An 18,056-nucleotide genomic window follows, 5' to 3' on the forward strand; every position below is an offset into this window, starting at 1 on the left:
AAACCGGAACAGATAACAATCACTGCTGTCCCTGCAGCATAGCAGAATTTTCAGTGACTAATTCTTAGCAGCAAAGACTAAAACTCAAAATTTATGAAATATGACCAGTCATGCGAAGCCCACATGGGATGGGAAACAAGGAGAACACTCAAAGGTCCATTTGTAGTATGTTGCAAACCATACCTTCTTTTTGTTCTTAATCTGCGTAAGTTCCTGAGGGCTTGGAAGGATGCAAGAAAACCGAGTAGGCTTCCTGAGGATATTCTTCTCAGCTAGAAGGACAAAGTGTTGTTACAGTCAAGCCTGTCCCCAGAGCCGCACTCAGCCCACTGTAGTGTCCCAGCACAACTTTCAGTCATGGAGTGCTGCTGCAATGGGCCGCCCTGCGAACGGCAGTCACACTCCTACTATTCAATTACTACAGTCCTCCCACCCACATTTTCTTCAGCATAATCGCATAGTAGCTTCTTGCCCTGGGCAATGTCACACATTCACAAGATCTAATTTTCTGGCTATTCTGACTACCTACCATTACTGATCCCCCGGAGAGCCCCTGATTGCCTTACAAAGACTAAGCAGTGGTATGAGTTTCACACACTTTTACCCAAAGGCACACACCAGATCCAGTTAGTAGGCATACACAGCACACAAATAATAAACAAATATTCACCACATACCTCCTTCTAATTTTGAACACACGGCAGTTAGAGGTCTACAGTACAGCAGGTCCAGACAGCGTCAGGACCGTTCTCAGCAAATACGCACTCAGACTGTCAGGGTACCACAGAGACTATTACCTGCCTCGCTTCCTCCTTCCAGTTCCACGCAGCTTTCCTTCATCTGGTCAGCCATCAGGCACCCACTGGTGGGAGGACACGCCCCAGCCGGCTCCGAGACTGCACTGGAAGGTTTTCCCTCGCTGAGCGCTCTCTCATTATCTGTAGAAGTGAAAAAAGAAAACCAAACTCACACATAAACAAACCCATAAGCCATGGGAAAAGCTAGCAAGAGAGAAATAATGCACTGATCACTCTAGACTGAAAACATGCTTATTCAAAGGAATTCCCCCCAGGAACTGCGAATACTCAGTATTCTGTCTGCCTGAATTCTATGGCACACCCGCCTTCTGCTGTGACCGCCAGCCTTGACACGGCCTTTATATAAAGCTTCACGAGGGGCGCATTTGAGTATCTGTGCATTTTACAAATAGCAAGGTTATTAACATCAGTGTGCAGTTATAAAACATACAACAGGAAGACTGAAAATATATATTTAAGGAGCTTACTACATCAGCTACCAAAATGAGATCTGCAAGTTTAGCACAAGGCTAAGCTTAATATCAAAACATCAAAGAAAGAGGTCTTACTATTGCTTGTTTCTTTGGTGCTGTTCACGGTTTCTGGGCTGGATTTGATAACTTCCTTCTCTTGTTGATGTATGTTACTCAGCACTTTGGCCTGGCAATGTGCCTCAGTGCTATCTATCACTGTCAGCAACGCTTCCAGAGACAGGAGATGGACAGTATACAGCTGCCCAGAAACTGGGAAGGCATTCTGGGAAATAAAATGTAAGTATTAGTCAACTTTCATGCCTCTCCCACCATAACGGGGGAAGAAGTTTCCCGCACAGCTTGGGGAAGCCTAAAGCATACCACAGAACACCCCAAACTTTTCACACAGAGCTTTCGAGCACGTAACTAACGGCTTATCTGCTCTGATGTTATTAAAACATCATGGCTACTCTTATCTCTTCTGCTTCCAAATGTTAAATGGCCCCCTTCACCTCTACAGACTCCTCACCCCGAATCTTTTCACCGCTCCCATTCCTAAGTTCTGCACCTGCGCTTACCCTCGCCCTGCGGTGCTGGCTTCCCCTTGGGCCCCCCGCCGCTGCCCCCGCCCGCGCCGAGGCCGGCAGCCCTCGGTGAACACCTTGGAAAGCAGCTTGGTGAGCTCCTCGAAGAGGTTGGCGCAGTAGTAGTCACAGTCGTAGTTAATGTAGAGCTCAGTCACGAAACTGGGAATGCGCCACAGCTGAACAATGGCTTCCAAAGCCATCTCCTTCATTTCGTAGGGCATCTTCGGGTTCTCCACAGTGATTATTTCCATCAGCTTCTTGATGTACATCTGGCAGAAACACAGGGCAGCTCAGTTTAAGGAAAGAAAAAAGAAAGCAGGACAGTGAACAGCTTTGAGGACTACAGAAATAGATTTCAGCTTCCTCTTCCCACATGACACTCCATCTTTAACGATGGCTCATTCCGAAGGAGGTTGTAAGAAGGTTTCAAACAGTTCCACCATTCAGCGCACCTCGATTTACTGTTCTAAAAAACCAGTACGAAGGCAAGCAGTGCAATACACCAGTCTCAAAGTCATTTTATTATCCAACAAGAAAAGGCCTACACAGCCTACTCGTAACCCACTGAGTCATTTATACAAAGGTAAATTGATATTTAGACTGCATCTTACTGCCGAAGCCCAATAAACTATTACTAGGCACCCAGCCATACTCAAAAAACTCACCTCCAACTGGAACTTCAGATGCTCTCTCATGCTCTCAAAGAGAAGAAAGCACACCCTGAGGGAGGCTGCATACAGATTGAGCCGTTCAACACTCAGCAGCTGAACAAGAAACACAAAAACCCTTTCAGAATTACAAAGGCTAGCCATTATGCACTCTAAGCAGCAGTACTGTGGCACCGAAGGCATCACCTGCAACCGCCCCAAGATCCACGTGCTGCCCCCCCCCAGCAACGGAATTTCAAAAAACAACCCCTTATTCAACCTCCTGGTCTCACTTTTTGCTAGTGTAACCAAGGTGATGGAATTAGTTAATCATAAAGCACGAACAATGCTGCCATGTCCCTTGTACAGCCCTGCCCATCTGGACATTAGGTCTGGGAACAGAGGGTTTAGTCCCTAGGTAATCATTAATGTTAAACAATAATGGTGAAGAGGGATTTTTAATAGAAATAGCGTTACCAAATGGTTGTAGGTGTATTTGTGGTACCTATCTATTGTGTGAATTAATTGAAGCAAAAAGTCATACATCTCCCCCCAAAGAAGTTAGTTTTAATTAAAACCAGCAGGTGCCTAGAACTGGTCAAGACGACCCGTGCCACAGGGACAAGAGCCAGAAGAGGACCGAGTTTGCGCAGAAACTGTGATGAAGAGGATAAGCCTTCATCTTGGGACTCCCGACGACCACCACTAGGAGGCACTGTGCAAGCGCGGGTGGGAGGAGGGTATGAAAATGGACTGATTTGACTATGAAAGGAAGGGCTTATGTAATCAGATGAATATGTATATTTTGATCTATATAGACTGCACAGAAGGGGTATGGGGTATGCACATTCGGTGGAATTATCCCCCGTGCATCCGACGTCACAATAAAGAATGCCTGCCTTTTAACACTACATTGGTGTAACGAGGTCTATCCCGGATTTTCGGTGACACTAGCGAGGATGAATATACTTCTTTCCCCTCTGCTTGTGGTAACACTTTTCCTACTACAACTTTGTTCTTTCGCCAAGTCCACAGACGCTCTTAGTGGAGAAGGAACTTGGAAGACCACCTGCCTCTGAGATGGCCCTTGTGCGATTAACAGCTTGGTACTCCAAAGGTTCTGCCTACTGCTAAGCTGGTAACCTGCATTCAGAATTACCTCAAAACGTTATCCCACAGTAACACTTCCCTCAGATCTTCCTCACCCTCCTCAGCCCTGGTCTGAAGCAAACAGCAGATGACAACCTCTCTGGCTTTACAACGGCACTGTTTCACCGGTGCAATTCAGAACTCTCACTGCAATGCAGCCGAGAGCTTGTCTGAAGACCGAGACCTGCCAAACCTCAGAACACTAAACTCCGATAGACTTCTTGACGCAAATTCGTGCCTGACTCCCCAGTGCCGTATGCCACGCTAGCACAAGCCAGACTCACCTGAAACAGGTGCCGGCACAGCTCCTCCTTCACAAGTCCCAAGAGGGACTGGCAGTTGGCAACGGGCGCTGACTCCAGGGCCACCGTCAGCAGCTGCAGCCCCATGTGGATCATCACCTCGGAGTTGTGGCGGTCATGAGGGTTGGTGAGCGAGATCAGAAAGCGGAACAGTTCTCTAATACATGGTAGCCCATAGGGGACCAGTGCTGCTCCTAAAGGAGAAAGAGAGATTAGCGCTCTTAACTTTGCTTTTGCTTTTTGCAGGTGCCTAACAAGTGTCACAACTGGAATTGTTACAGACCCGCTGAGGAACCGGAGCTTATCACCCTCTTAGCAGAAAGTGAAACAGAATAGTGGAAAGCAGAAAGGACTTTAGCAACATTGCCCACCTCTCACCTTCTTTTTGGGAAGACTGAGTAAAACGTACTCCTCGGGGATTTACATAGTCCATGTCATGAACCGAGGCCGAGTCAGAATGCTCTGCTACAGATGTGCACTCCTCTAGGACCTCAGGGATAGACTCGACGGAAGCTGACTGGATCTTCTCCTCCCTCAGACTTTCACTCTTTATTGGTATCAGTCATTTGAGAATGAGAGAAGCAAAACAAGTGTTAACAAGCACTAGACAAGCTAAAAGAAAGGCTTACTTGTTCATGGTTCATTCAGAGATACTAAAACTACTCAGGTCACTAACGGAAGAGGCACAGGAAAACAAAACTTCAGAGAAAAGAGTGCCTCTAGATGAGGATATGCAGCCCCCCCCTCTGCCCTTTCACTTCCATCTCTTTCACCTAAAACTCTGGGTTGCGAGACTAAGGGCTTCGCTTCGAAGATAATCCCACAACCTCTCAGTTCTTACTGCCCCTCAGGTTGTGATTTGGCTCAGTTTTTGGTTTTAAATGCTACCTAATTTCAGCACGCTATTTCTATCTATGCCTTCTTAGCTTTTTCACCACTTGAAGTATCTGCAGCTCAAAGGTTCCCTGCAGCTCCAGTCCGTCCTCTCAACAGTATCAGTGCTGCAGGGGAAGTGGAGACAACACGGAGGAAAACTTACTGACAACAGCCTTGCTTTAGGTTTGTCCTATTTCACAGCAACAACAATGCACATGTACAAACACCAACAGCTGAATTTCTACAAACTCTAGTAAAATTGTTCACTGAAGATAACAAAATGAGTTCTGCAGATTTCCTCTGTAATTCCCTCTAATGGTTTCTCCTTTAATTAAAGTTATCGGTATTGGCAGGAATAAAATTAGCTACATGGGCGCATTGTTGGACTACAGAGTTATAATTTCTGAGTCATTGGGGATGGTCTCAAAAGAAAACAAAGAATGAATGTTTGTGAACTTACAAAACACAGCGAAGAATGTTTTTTTCTGACCCTAAGCCTTAAAACAGAACATATGCCCTACAGCCACAGAGAGAGACAGCGAGAGAGCAAGTGTGCTGCACCCACAACTGACTACGCTGCGAGTTGGAACTTTTCTCTGTAAGTTGCATCCCTGTACCTGGAGCTCGGGCTGATTTTGATTTTCAGTGACCTTGGCCTCACTGGAAGGCATTCCCGCATGAAGTCCCAAAGAAGCAACTTGGTCCAAGTCTGTCAGGTCTTCCTTGGAGGTAGTCTGCGAGGACAGTTCCAAACCACTGTCTGTAGCTGGGCTGACAGCAGACGAAACGTTTTCTGAGCTCCCAGAGGAGCTGGGAGAAGGAGCATCTATGAAAGTAACTCCACTTGCTGATGAGAAACAGAAGCAAAAAGATCAGTATTATTCTGTCCCTCCGACCACAAATTCACACACACGGAATCACAGCAAGACAGAATTACTTTGATCACTACCTCACCCTAGAAATGATCTCAGGTAGTTACATACCGATGTAGAGAACATAGATAAACTAAGCTCTCTCTTCCTAGGTATTTCTGAATTAAATAGATGAACAGGTGAGGTACTAGCAGTTCTTCAAATTAAAACACAATAGCTGGAATCTACCAGACTCAGCAAATAAGGTAACTCACATAGTCAGACAAAGGGTGCAGGGGGGTTCTGTAATGAGGAAGGAATCTGAAAATCCTCCAAAAGGCGTACTTTACTCTTTGACACAATGGCACAACCACTTTGAAGACCTGCATCAAGACTTAGTCATTCCTTCAAAGTGAGAATTTTAACTTGACTGGAATATTTCTTTAATTCATCCTAAACAAATGGAATTGCAACAGAATTCAAATGGGTCTGAAATGGAGCAGTGAAGGATTTTTACGATTTCTAAATATAAGACAATGCTCCGAGAATCTAAACTTTTCTTTAGAAGAAATCCACGTATTTGTAGCTCTCATGGTTCCAAGGAGAACTTAAAAAACATAGAACAATTTTTTAAAAAAGAGAAGCTATATGGCAGGGCACAGTAATAATGGCACAAACCAGAGTTATGTTATGAATTTACACGTAAAATGTGTATGGTTTTGCACAGTGGTGTTTTACTGCTGACTTGATTTTTGGAAATGTCTTAAATAAGTAGCAGGATGTTACTTGAACTTTAAGAAATGTAATGGAATACATGATCAATTTTGCAATGTTTTCTTCTTCACCTGCTAAGCCAGGATTCTGGCCTAAAGAGCACCATTAATACAATACCTAGCACTACAAGGCCAGAAATAATGACATGTTGTAACACAAATCAACTTTCTCTCTAAAATGTTACAGGAGTTATAAAGTTGCTTAACAGAACTGAATACCTATTTGAAAACTTAAATATAACTATGATTTACGTAGGGATGAGTTCTCATCTGGATGGATGTTCTGAGTTATATGCAATTTGATCACATTTATTATTTCCTTTTGGAAATAATAAACCAATTTGGTTTTCACCAATCATGCTGTTGTGAAGAAACCCACTTGGGATCGTTCACACGACACTGATTAGTTTCCTGTGGCAGAACAAGTGTCAAAACTAGGAATTTTACACAGCTATTGTTTCTGTTTTCCTGTCTGCTTCCTTTCACTGTTAACGTTTATGTCTCAGCCCTCAAAATGTAGAGTGCACGAGAGAGTACTTCGCAGCCAGAGGGACTCCTTTATCAGGAGGAGAGGTTAAAAACAGTTTAAACTATTTAGTCTGCTCCTATACAGCAACAGGATGTGGAAGCCCCCCAACACTACATTGAGCTCACAGCACTCTGTAGTGACTGTAGTCACTAAGAACTAATAGAAAAAAATCTAATGCAAACCAACATGTGAAGAGAAATGAAATAAAGACAGATTCCAAAAAGAGCTCTAGAGCGGATGCTGTCTGGTCTCTGGAACCAGATTTCAACTTACCTGTGGTATTACCAGCATTGGCGGCTGGTTGTTCTGTCCCAGGAGAGACCTTAGTTACGTGGCGAGGAGGCCTTGGTGACCTCTTCTGCTTTTTCCATTTTGATGATTCGCTCATTCCTCCAGCTCTCATTTTCAACTGAAAACCAATAATCATTAAGAATATCAGCATAGCAAAATCACACAGCACAATGGATTACACAAGCCAACCCGCACAGGCTGTCTCAAAGCCCTCAGTCAGGCAACAGCACTTAAATATATCACACACATTAATCAGCACCTCAAAGTCATGCAAATCTTCCCCCTGCCCGCACATTAGCCAACGCTCCATGCCTGAATCGGGGGACAACTCACTGCAGTCACTCTGCTGTAACATATACTCCACAGTTAATTGCCACAGCACTCCCTCCTCCCTACCAACACCTCCTAGCTTTGCATTAGGATAAAAGAATTCTATTAGACCTACACGCACACCTCAAATCTCTTCGCTTTTGCCAATGTTTCCAGACTTCTCAAGGGCGTTGATTAAAGTACATAAGCAAGTACTCGTTAGGCTTGCTGTTCAGTTAGAATTTCACCATGAGTACACGAAGGCTGAGCATGAAGCCTGAGCACCCGGTCCCATGCTGCACTCTGCAGCTCCTCACTTCTCCTTTGCCTCAATTCGCACTTCATCCTCGTAGCAATGCCACGCTCGCCCTCCTCCAGGCGTCTTTCACCATTAACAAGGGTTTCTCTAACACTTCACTCAACCCTGGTGCACGACACACTGCCAGCACCACCCCAGCGGTGCAGAAACGAACCATGCTTTGCTTTCATCCGCCTTCCGTCACTAGTCCTCTTCAAATCTAAATCTAACCTAGCCCTTGACGTCCTTCTTGACCAGGATCCTGCTCCTAGTTCTTCTACAGCTCTCTGATCGGGCAAACAAGCACCACCGCAGGAGCAATGCAGACTGCGTGGCACTCGCTGCAGTGCGCTGTTCCTGCAGGCATGCACAGACGCTCCAGGAATGCCTAAAAACCGTGCGATATTTAGTCACACCGACAACGGCAACAGCAGGCCTGAAAACAGCCTCCTCCTAACCTAAGTTCCTCTAAGGGCACTTACTCTTGGGTTTGGCAGCTGCAGTCAGCTTTTCTGATGCTGTCAGACCTCTTCAGTTTGGGGTGAAAATTTCACCACTGAACAGGTACCTTGCACGTAGCGGAACTCCTTCAGCAAGTCTCGGTACCAGCCCCTACTTGGTAGTTGTCTTTGTAAATTTATCACAGTTAAGTTATATTTTAAGCTACAATAATCCTTATTTCTTATACCCCTAGCACCAGATTCAAATTCTCTAGAGGACAGCTATATTCTTTGGTCTCTTCCTTTTGCTGCAGCTTGCCTCCTTCCAGCTACCACCCTTTCAAATGTCAATAAACCTCCAGCTTCTGCTACTGTTTTTCAATCTCCTTCCCTTTTCCAGCTAGAATTCGAAGTCGCTGTACACAGCCTGTAATTTTTCTCATTTAAACAAAGCTTGTGAAAATGTTATGTCCCAGTGCAGTAAACCATTTGTGTAACTTCTTTTTGCACCACAGAATCTATTTGTTTGACAACTAATCCCCAAGTTTTAGCTTTGCTACAGTTTCTTTAAGCTTGTTAAATAACAGATTCAGAATTACTTTGCTCCTTGTTACTGCTTTCAAATTTTGCAGCAAGAATCTCCTTCTAAACCACAGCTTCTCACACACAGTTATGTGACAAGCATACAGCTAAAAATAACATTTTGTTGATTTCAAAGTGTTTTGAAATGCTTACAGATCGCAACCCTCTCACGTAAAAGTTGTTAGCGCTCTCATCTTTCCCATTCACCAGTTCACAGGGCTAAATAAAATGTGTTTCTTTCATTCTTGCCAATTCCTCGTGTTTCACCTCAATTAGTTCCCCTTTCCATTCAGAAATCTCTCTGAGCCTTAAATATCACCAATAGTTTTAGTCATCTAAGGCTTAAGCTGCTACTTAGACCAGGTAGTTTAACCACCAACTATATTTATTTTTAGTCCCTTTTGAGTAACTTATAAAATAAAATCTGAAGACTTCTGGTGCATTGAACCAAACTGCTTCAACTAGGCAGGAAACACAGAAGCATCCCGTGTTAAACCCAAGAAAGCCTGTGTCACCTAACTTCAGACTGACAGGCTTTCCTTCTAGCTGCTATGCCCTGTTCCCAGGATTTGCCAGGTAAGAAGTTACTTGCTAATAAAAACTGGGGGGGAGAGCAGAGGTGGCGGGGCCCAGAATTCAGTCAGCAAAGTGGGACCGAGCGGCTGCTCTGAGCCAACGGTGTCGGTCCCGCTCCTCTTCCCCTCAGCCACGCTCCTGAGTCCCAGGGAACTTCTGCAGCACCCTACCAGCGGGCTCGAGTTGACAGCTCAACTGCTGTTCCGGGTCTCCCCTTCCACACACCACCAAACACCATCCGCGTTCAACACCAGCCCTTTCGAAAAAGGAGCACTCTTCCTCAGACACGATGCCCATTCATAGCAACTGTCCTGTGCTCTGTGCCAACTCCCAGGTCCCTCCCAGGGAAGCCTGGAAGACACGTGCACCCCGGCCACCGCTCCGACGAGCCCGTGCCATCTTCCAGAGACTGAGTCACAACAGCTTCGCGTGGACGGGAAGCCGTTTAGCCAGGCAAACAAAATGACTCCGCTGATTTTTAAAGAATCCCAAACCTTGAACCAAAGTAGAAAGCATTCAGACAAGAGTCTAAGTTCATTTGGGTTTGGGGGGGCTGTGTTGGGGTTTTTGGACAATTAACAGACAGGTGAGATTACCCAGTAGGTCTCTGCCATCTCACACCATCCAGAACTCCACGTTCTACACAAACAGGTACCCTTTTATTAGCAATACCTACCACGATTACTACTTCCCATATCATTCCCCCCCCGCTTTTTCTTTTGCTACCTCTTGTAAATAGGAGATAGCAAACTACAATGACAATTGCATAGCTTAAAAAAAAATAAAAATTGCAGAAGCAAACAGAGATGCTCAACAGAAATGTTCCACCAGCGTCAAGGGGCTATGTGATGTTATAACCAACAAACTCTGATTTTTGGGAATTCTACAACAACCCATGTATCAAAGGACAGCAAAATAATATCTTTCATTTTGTGTTGAATTAAGAGGGAACAATCCCGCGACTTCTTGCTGCTTATGTTAGTATAAAAATGTAAAACAACCTCCAACATGTACAGCTTGTCTTTGAGTAAAGGAACTCATAATGCTTGTTTTTACCTTCAGTACTACGGCATTTCGTGATTTCGCTAGAAAGCTTGGCTACAGGCTGAAATTTTAAAACTAAGGTTGCCTTCTTGACTAAATGCTGCAGGCAAACGGCATTTAACAGATCACTAAAATATCCTGAATTTTAAACATCACCTAAAACTCTTCTTCCCCCCCCCAGTGCTCAGTGTATTACAGTTCCATTAGTTTTCTAATGATCAGTGTCCTTCAGATTAGATTAAGCTTGTAGTTCCACAGTAAGAACACCTGAAGTTAACATTTAAAAGCTATTATTTAGAAATCAGAGAGGGAGCTCAGAGCTACTGTTTGTTCATCTTTGAACTCAGTACAGATTCCATTACGTTTATCTGAGTTACCTTTGCATAAAGAAACGTGTACACAAAATTGTAGAAGAAAAAAAAAAAGTTACAGGACTCCAAATGCTTCCTTTGATAGATGAGGTTTTAACAGTAAAATTCCAGCTAAGGTCTAGGAAGGTGAAGAAAAACGTAACACTACAAGGTTCTTTTTAAAGGGTCGACGAGATCTCATTTTTCTACAAGCCACCTTACCTGCACTCGTTTGTTTTTCCATAAGATACTGTAAGCCTCAAGAGAAAAGGGCAGGGGCCAATGATTAGTAACTAAAGTGATTATACTAAAACACGAGCTCGTTATAGATGCAGCACGGAACCGGTCAGCACACCAAGTAGCGTTCAAGACACAGAAGCATGCAGAGAGAACGCAGTCCCCGATCCACGTCCTGGAGACACCGATGCAGTCCAGTCATCTCACTCACCTACCTGCCCGTACTGCGACAACTAACAAAGTTTATCTGGTGAAACATATTTATGCACCTTAGCCAACTATGAACATAATCCACCCCCAAAACCTGTGAAAAATCCTGACTCCCACTGCAGAAGCCAACGTTTAGCTACAATGCCTTCTACCGCAAAGGGAAATATTTCGTAGTCTTTTCTTCTGTGTAACTCTGCGTAACTCTGCAAATCTCCAGCCACTGTCTTTCCAAACTATCCTGACCACAGACACAGGACACACGAACAGCAAACGCATCTCGCTGTTCTGCTCAGCTCCTTCTGGACCAAACAGCACTAATGGCAGACAAGAACTAAGGCTGCATTAAGTTTATGAACCAACACGGAAAACTGAGAAGGGTCCCATCTAAGCTAGTTTCTCAGGGTTTCTATGATTGGTCCAAACTCAACAATTTGCAGTTCTACAACATTTCTTTTGAAGCATTTTCTAGGGGAACTAGCAGGGACTAACCCATGTCGCTCAGCCCCACTCATCCCCCGTTAGCAAATACTGTGCTGGGAACCGCATCTCATTTCAGCAGAAACATGGCCAAAGACGTTGAAAGTGTACAGCAGTCTCCTTCAAAGCAGCTACGGAAAGCACGGGGCTCTGTGGCCTTGTACCAAGAAACAAAACCCAGAGCTTCCCCTGCAGTAAAACTGTTCAAGGCCTGCTGGGCCAGGAGCCTCCTTCGGTACGCCACGACGTCTGTGACCAAGAACGACAGCTACGACACACAACACTTCAGCCTTCAGCAAGCAATCCACATTGTTTGTATCTCTTTTCTTCAGTTCTTCACCGTCACAGAGGACTCCAACCTTGCCCGCGCCCTCCCTCTCCCTTCTGTCAGGGGATGCTGTGGTGGTGCCTCGGGCGGCATCGCCAAAACACCGAATGCCGCAGCAGAACACAGCCTCTCCCTCCCATCTGCCCAGCTGCAGCCACCGCACTGCACAGCGCCCGCTGCATGCACCGTCCCCCGAAGCCATGCTGTGTCACACCAGTGCAGGGGGGTTTGCCGCACACAGCGTAACTATCTCTGAGGTGGTGTTGACAAGAGGAGGAAGAGGGGAGTAAGGCAAGAATGGAGAAGGGAGAGAGAGAGACCTTCAGGTTCTTAAAGAGCAATACCCTCTCTAATTGGTTCAGGGCTTTGGGCTGTTCCCCACTACTTAGCTCCAGTTTGTTGAGGAGACATGAAGAGATCTGTGAAAGACACGTAAATGCATGGTTTAAACAAAGCAAAACAAACCCAGAGAGAAGAATAACCTGGCAGAGCGCAAGGCTGCAGGGCAGACTCCTGGCATGCACAGCGAAGCGACAGCACAGGGTAACTGCACAGACCAGACACGAGACAGAGCGTCACTGAACCGAGCTGGGAGCAGCCATTGCTCGACAAGGGCAGCTTTCCTGAACTCAGACCCACCTTCTGTACACAGACCATGACAAATTCTGACACCTGCAGTACATTAGCCCCATCTCTTTTAGCTTTCCGTAGGCCAGCTGACCACCATCACAAAGCTTGCCACTTTTCTCCCACAGCAAGGGAAACAAGCAGTCAGTAGGGCACTACACAAGACGTAAAGCCCCAAGCTAGCACCAGTCTCCTACCAGTAAGCATTCAGTCTCTCAAAACACTGCTACACTGGCTCTGAAACGTATGTTTACCCAGTGTTGCCACTTTTCTCACTAGAAATAACACCAGAGTGGAAGCTATGATGTGATAAATAGTATATTCTGCGTAAATTCAAAGGCAGTTTTTTCTTCTCTGGCACTCTTCTTCCCATCCTGTTGCTCTCAACAGTAGAATTCTGTATCTTTATTGACATTCAAGGCCAGGTTGGATGGGACTTTAAGCAACCTGGTGTAGTGGAAGGTGTTCCTGCCCACGGCAGAGGGGTTGGAGCGAGATGATCTATAAGGTCCCTCCCAACCCAACGCATTCTATGATCCTTTACATGGAGTATAAAGAATATGTCTGCATGGAAGTATATATGGAGTTCCTTGAGTGGACCTCCCTTCACTTAAGAAATTATGACATTAATAACCATGTAAGGTCACATTTATGGTATTTGCCATATGAATCCAGCTGCTAAAAACCTGACCGTATAGAGGGAGACGGTGGTGTTGAACACACATGGACCTTCCACCCTCAGAAAACGGTGCATTAGGGAAAGGGAGAAAAAGAACAGTCTACTTTGATTCCGCTGCTAATAGAGATGGCATTGCCCATGTGAATTAAGGTTTTTGCTACAGAATGCTGCCCCTTCTAGAAGCCACCAAAGCTTTTTCTACAACTGTCCAGTTTCATAATGCTTGCATGCTGTTTCCCCAGCCTCAAAAAAGTTTAATTTCTGCATAGGGAAAACTGGACAAATACAACCCGAGAGCTCAGTGTCAGACCTGTAGTGAATGAAGAAAGATGAGAAAGAAGCTGGAGAGAGAGCAGAAGACCCAAAACCATCAGGTGACATCACCACCAGGTCCCATAACTTGCCAGCGTTTTCTAGCCCACAGCGGCTGATGGCTGTTCCCAGAATCCAGACTGACTGACTCAGGCAGCAGCACCATTACCAAGATTCTCTACTGGACTACGTGAGCTTAATCCCACAGAATAAATGAAACTATGTCCATTTATGCAGTTAAACATGCTCTTTCAGTGAACTAGGGACTTGCAGGAATGAAGAAACACAAGTGTGAAAACAAACAATACAGAGCTGAGCGCAAGCCCGAGACAAGAGCAGAACAGCCAGCGCAGTGCCGAGTCCTACCTTCTTCATGTTCGTTCCCATGTAGCTTTTAGGCTCCTCTTTAAACTGAGGCAACCTGAAAGACAAAGAACAAGCCAAAATACATAAGCTTTCTTGGGTTAACAAGCAGGGGAAAAAACCAGACTGGTCTTTCCAGTCACACTGCAGATACTAGAACAACAAAATTAGGTTTTCTTCACAAAAGGAGATGCTCTCAGTTTCTTTTCCTGCCAAAATCTGCTGAAGGAAAACCAACCAAGTATAGAAGAGAGGTGCTTTGCATGCTATTACTGCTAATGGCGTTTCGCTACCATGATTTTCATTGTTAATGGTCACGTAAGTACAGTTTCTTTTCCTTCACTGTGTGTTTTCAGCAGCGGACTAATTAGATTTGTTCAAAACACGTTTCTCTGATGCTGCTGAAAACAGCGGCTGAGCCAGAGTGTCACCCTCAGCAGGTCTCTCGCAGTGCACACGTTATTACTAGTGACAGCAATCCTTTTCATTAACTTTGTAGAAACCCCAGTAGCTGTCCTCTAATCTGCATCATATAAACACAGTTCTGGTGCACAGAGGACCTGAGTTTAAGCCGAATGCTTTGAGCTGAGCAGTCCCTGTCTCACCAGTAAAGGAGGCAGATTGCTCCTGCCTGCGCTCCCAAATGACAAACACGTCCAGCTCTGCAGCTCCACACACCCTGCTCTCCCTTCTGCTCCCTTACTAGAGTTCTGTCTTTGCTTGCCGAAGGGATAAAAGCCTTGCAGCACAGCTTTGGCTGCTTCTTTTTCTGGAAAGCAAGACAGCCAAACCACCCCTGCAATTGCTCTCTTTGCCTTGCTTCTCTGCTCCCATGTCCACAGACACAGATGGTGGGGTTGTCTCCAAGCCTTATCAAGCAGGACAGAGGAGAGGATACACAATGAGTAATGAATAAGCACTAAGTAAAATTCACATATGCTTTTGGACAAAAAGTAAAGCGGTCTCTTCTCTTTGGAGAGATTGATTCTGACTCTCCCTCACATTCATCCGGTGCACTGCATGACACAGGGTGCACAGAGGAAAAAAAACCGTCAGATCCCACTGGAACCGAGTGTGACAATGGGAAAAAAAAATATTATGAAAGCTGTGTTTCACAGGCTGTCAGGTTTACTACAATTCTTTCCTACTAAAAGTATTTCTGTATCTGCACGCTTCCTTTTACAATACCCAGACAAAGTCTATGATTACTTCACTATCTGGAGAAACAGTTTAAGTTGAATAACTTACTTGTGTCTAAACCCAGTAATTTTAATTACCTGAAGGGTGCTGAAAAGGGCAGAACATTTGTCCCAGACACACAGTATCAAGAGTTTAAAACTCTCTTTGGTATGTGAGGTCCAAGCTCCCAGCTTGAAATCAACATGTGGCTATTCAACACCATTTCTCTTCTCTCTCCTGAAGGGAGCTATATTTTTTAGACCACTTTTTCCTTTTTTTTCTTTTGAGCAAAGTTTGTGTTCTCTGTCCTCCAGCTGGTTTCCTATCCTAAAGCTCTTCATTACTTGGCTGTCCATCTCTCCTCAAAGGACACCTTAAAGCAGGCAAGCTTCCCTGCCTCTGTCTCCCTGCATCCTGACAGGGTCAGCCCAAGAGAAAAGTGCCAAATCCTTCATCCCCTTCCACCTCTAAATAATGACCATTTTGGATGATTTTTCTGAGGGCCCTTAAGTGGAAGCGTGGAATCTTTCTGTCCTTAGAGGGCCATCTCGGCAATGCTGAGGCAAACACAAGCAGGTTTACCTTGTGAAGAGCAGCTGCACCATGTCGACCAGAGTGTGCTCTGCAGATTTTCTCAATAACTCTGCGAAGACAAAAACAAATAACACAGGTGTCATTACTCAGTGTGATATTATCAAGAGGCTTCTTCAAGCAGACTCCCCTCCGAGCCTTGTTTACAGAGATTACGGCAAATTTATTAAAACCGGCTCCACCACGGCGTTACTGCGAAGGGGCATATAATCACGAGATGGCGCCAGAAAGCTGGGGAAAGAGAGCAGACAGGAGCTGGGCAGCCAACTCCTACCAAATCTTCCATGAAGTTGTAGGAAGACACGATAATATAAAGCTCAGCAGCTTTCCTCGGCTGAGCGTTCTACAAGAGAACTAGTTAGCGCTGAGGAAACCCGATCATTCCTTCGCTGCAGAAGTACGGACAAACCTACCGCTGAGCCTCATCTCAAAGCATATGCGGAAGCAGGACTGCATGATCTCACACACCGACTCATTGGTGAGGTGGGCTCCCACCGGAGTGAGCAGCAAGGTCCTCAGAACCTGCAAAGAAGAAGGCACGTATGTCCCGTAGTACAACGACACTTGCATGCGTTGCCAAGAGAAGGCTGGCTTCCCCAAGAAGGGCCGCCATGAGCAGATGACCTCTGGGTTTTCTGGGAGTCATTTCAAGCTGAATGCTGTGCTCACGAAAAAGACAGATTAGAAGACAGGAACGATCTCCCAACCCACCTCTAAAAGAGGCCTGATATGCTGCATGCTATACAGTAATGATGTGCAGTAACTAGCTATCTGCTAAAAAGTACCTAGACCAAGGAGGTATATGGTTCACAGGTCTGTCTCTACAAAGAATTTTTCTCAGAAATACTTCTGAGAGCCCCATATGCTTAATTTACCCCTCACCAACACAGACCATGCACAAGGTGGGATTATCAACACTACCACATTATCAAGCCTTTAATTTAAAAATCATTTCATTTAAGCTTTTGATTATTTTCATTTGGAAAAGCTTTTACCACAGGTATATAAGCCATCCGTTTAAAAATAAAGTCTGTCACTAAGCTCCTACAGAGTCAAAACACAGCTCCCTCCTCTTCATCTCCATGTAACAGGATATGTTCCACAGCAGGCAGCAACCATTACGGTAATTACCATTGCTCTCCACTTACCTGCAGGATTTTCATCAAGACGACCTCATCGCTCGCATGATCCGTGCCCACAAATCGGGCATGAGTGACAGCATCTGCCATGTTCTCCATCCCCTCCGCGGTGCCCTCATGGCTGGGATCTGAGTAACAGAACAACAATACGTGAGAGGGAGAGGCCAGCTACAGCCTACCACCTCTGTGGGGAGACATCTGCATGGAGATACTTCGCTGCCCTCCGTGTCCTTCGGCTGTGAGACGCAGAGCGAGTTGAACCTGCAGGAGCCAAACTCACCTCCCAGTATGAGAAAGAGTTTAAAACTGGGAGCTTTCAGAAAGACTTTATCCAGAGTCTATTTACATTTGCAAAAAGATGTAACCTAACAAAGAGAAGAATTACAACTTGTTACTGGCTCCATATTTTTTTAGACGTTAATTCGTAAGACTATGTCCTGTTCCCTACAACATAGCTTAGTCAGCTGCTAAATGCATTCAGTTCCTCCTTGGGAATAAAGAGAAGAGAGCTCTTAAACACAGGAAACCTCAAATTCACTCCCGCAAGGAGCAAATGCCCAACAAGTTCCACTAGACTGAGAAGGAAAAATTGTCGCTTGTCCTATGTCCCTCGCAAGGAACAGCAGCTGGGGAAGGAATGGTCCAGTAGCTTTCCCCAGAGACAACAGCAGACAGACATGGTCACAGCTTAGGTATCGGAGCTGCAGGCCTCTTGCTCCAATCATTCATCACGGCTCCTTCTCACCGCTTCAGTCTTCTGTAGCTACAAACAATGGTGCAGTTGAGAGAGTGTTTAGGACGAGATTGTTGCTAGTAACCGTATCTTGTGCCACATTACAGTGGCTTCAGAAAAGCTGCCTCCGGCTTTGATTTCATTCGCACTTAAACAATACGGCACTCGGCAAGAATCTTGTTACCTTCCTACCTAAACAGTCATTAGGAAAGAAAGGAGACAATCTAAACAATAGTTAATAGCCCATTAATTGGCAACGGGGCCTCCTGAACTCCAGCAAGAAAGAAGCTGACAGAGGAATCAAGTA

General features: G+C 45.2%; 1 protein-coding gene across 7 annotated transcripts in view; it reads right to left on the reverse strand.

Moving 5' to 3' along the window:
• The window catches only part of GBF1 (golgi brefeldin A resistant guanine nucleotide exchange factor 1), a 106,288-nt gene that overhangs the window by 23,007 nt on the left and 65,225 nt on the right, over positions 1 to 18,056 (reverse strand). For 3 of the 7 annotated variants that reach the window (XM_075422769.1, XM_075422768.1, XM_075422767.1), the window contains exons 5-18: positions 17,026 to 17,144; positions 16,291 to 16,399; positions 15,869 to 15,929; positions 14,111 to 14,165; positions 12,447 to 12,545; positions 7,258 to 7,393; positions 5,449 to 5,678; positions 4,334 to 4,502; positions 3,938 to 4,149; positions 2,523 to 2,621; positions 1,932 to 2,126; positions 1,367 to 1,553; positions 798 to 938; positions 184 to 272 (exon numbers count right to left, since the gene is read on the reverse strand). In XM_075422769.1, the coding sequence (XP_075278884.1) occupies positions 184 to 272; positions 798 to 938; positions 1,367 to 1,553; positions 1,932 to 2,126; positions 2,523 to 2,621; positions 3,938 to 4,149; positions 4,334 to 4,502; positions 5,449 to 5,678; positions 7,258 to 7,393; positions 12,447 to 12,545; positions 14,111 to 14,165; positions 15,869 to 15,929; positions 16,291 to 16,399; positions 17,026 to 17,144 (1,901 nt within the window). Of the gene's footprint in view, positions 1 to 183; positions 273 to 797; positions 939 to 1,366; positions 1,554 to 1,931; positions 2,127 to 2,522; positions 2,622 to 3,937; positions 4,150 to 4,333; positions 4,503 to 5,448; positions 5,679 to 7,257; positions 7,394 to 11,096; positions 11,133 to 12,446; positions 12,546 to 14,110; positions 14,166 to 15,868; positions 15,930 to 16,290; positions 16,400 to 17,025; positions 17,145 to 18,056 lie in introns of all 7 variants that reach the window. The other 4 variants (XM_075422771.1, XM_075422773.1, XM_075422772.1 and 1 more) reach the window with 3 other exon arrangements.

Source organism: Opisthocomus hoazin, chromosome 6 (assembly GCF_030867145.1).
Source record: "Opisthocomus hoazin isolate bOpiHoa1 chromosome 6, bOpiHoa1.hap1, whole genome shotgun sequence".
In the NCBI taxonomy this organism is placed as follows: Eukaryota; Metazoa; Chordata; class Aves; order Opisthocomiformes; family Opisthocomidae; genus Opisthocomus; species Opisthocomus hoazin.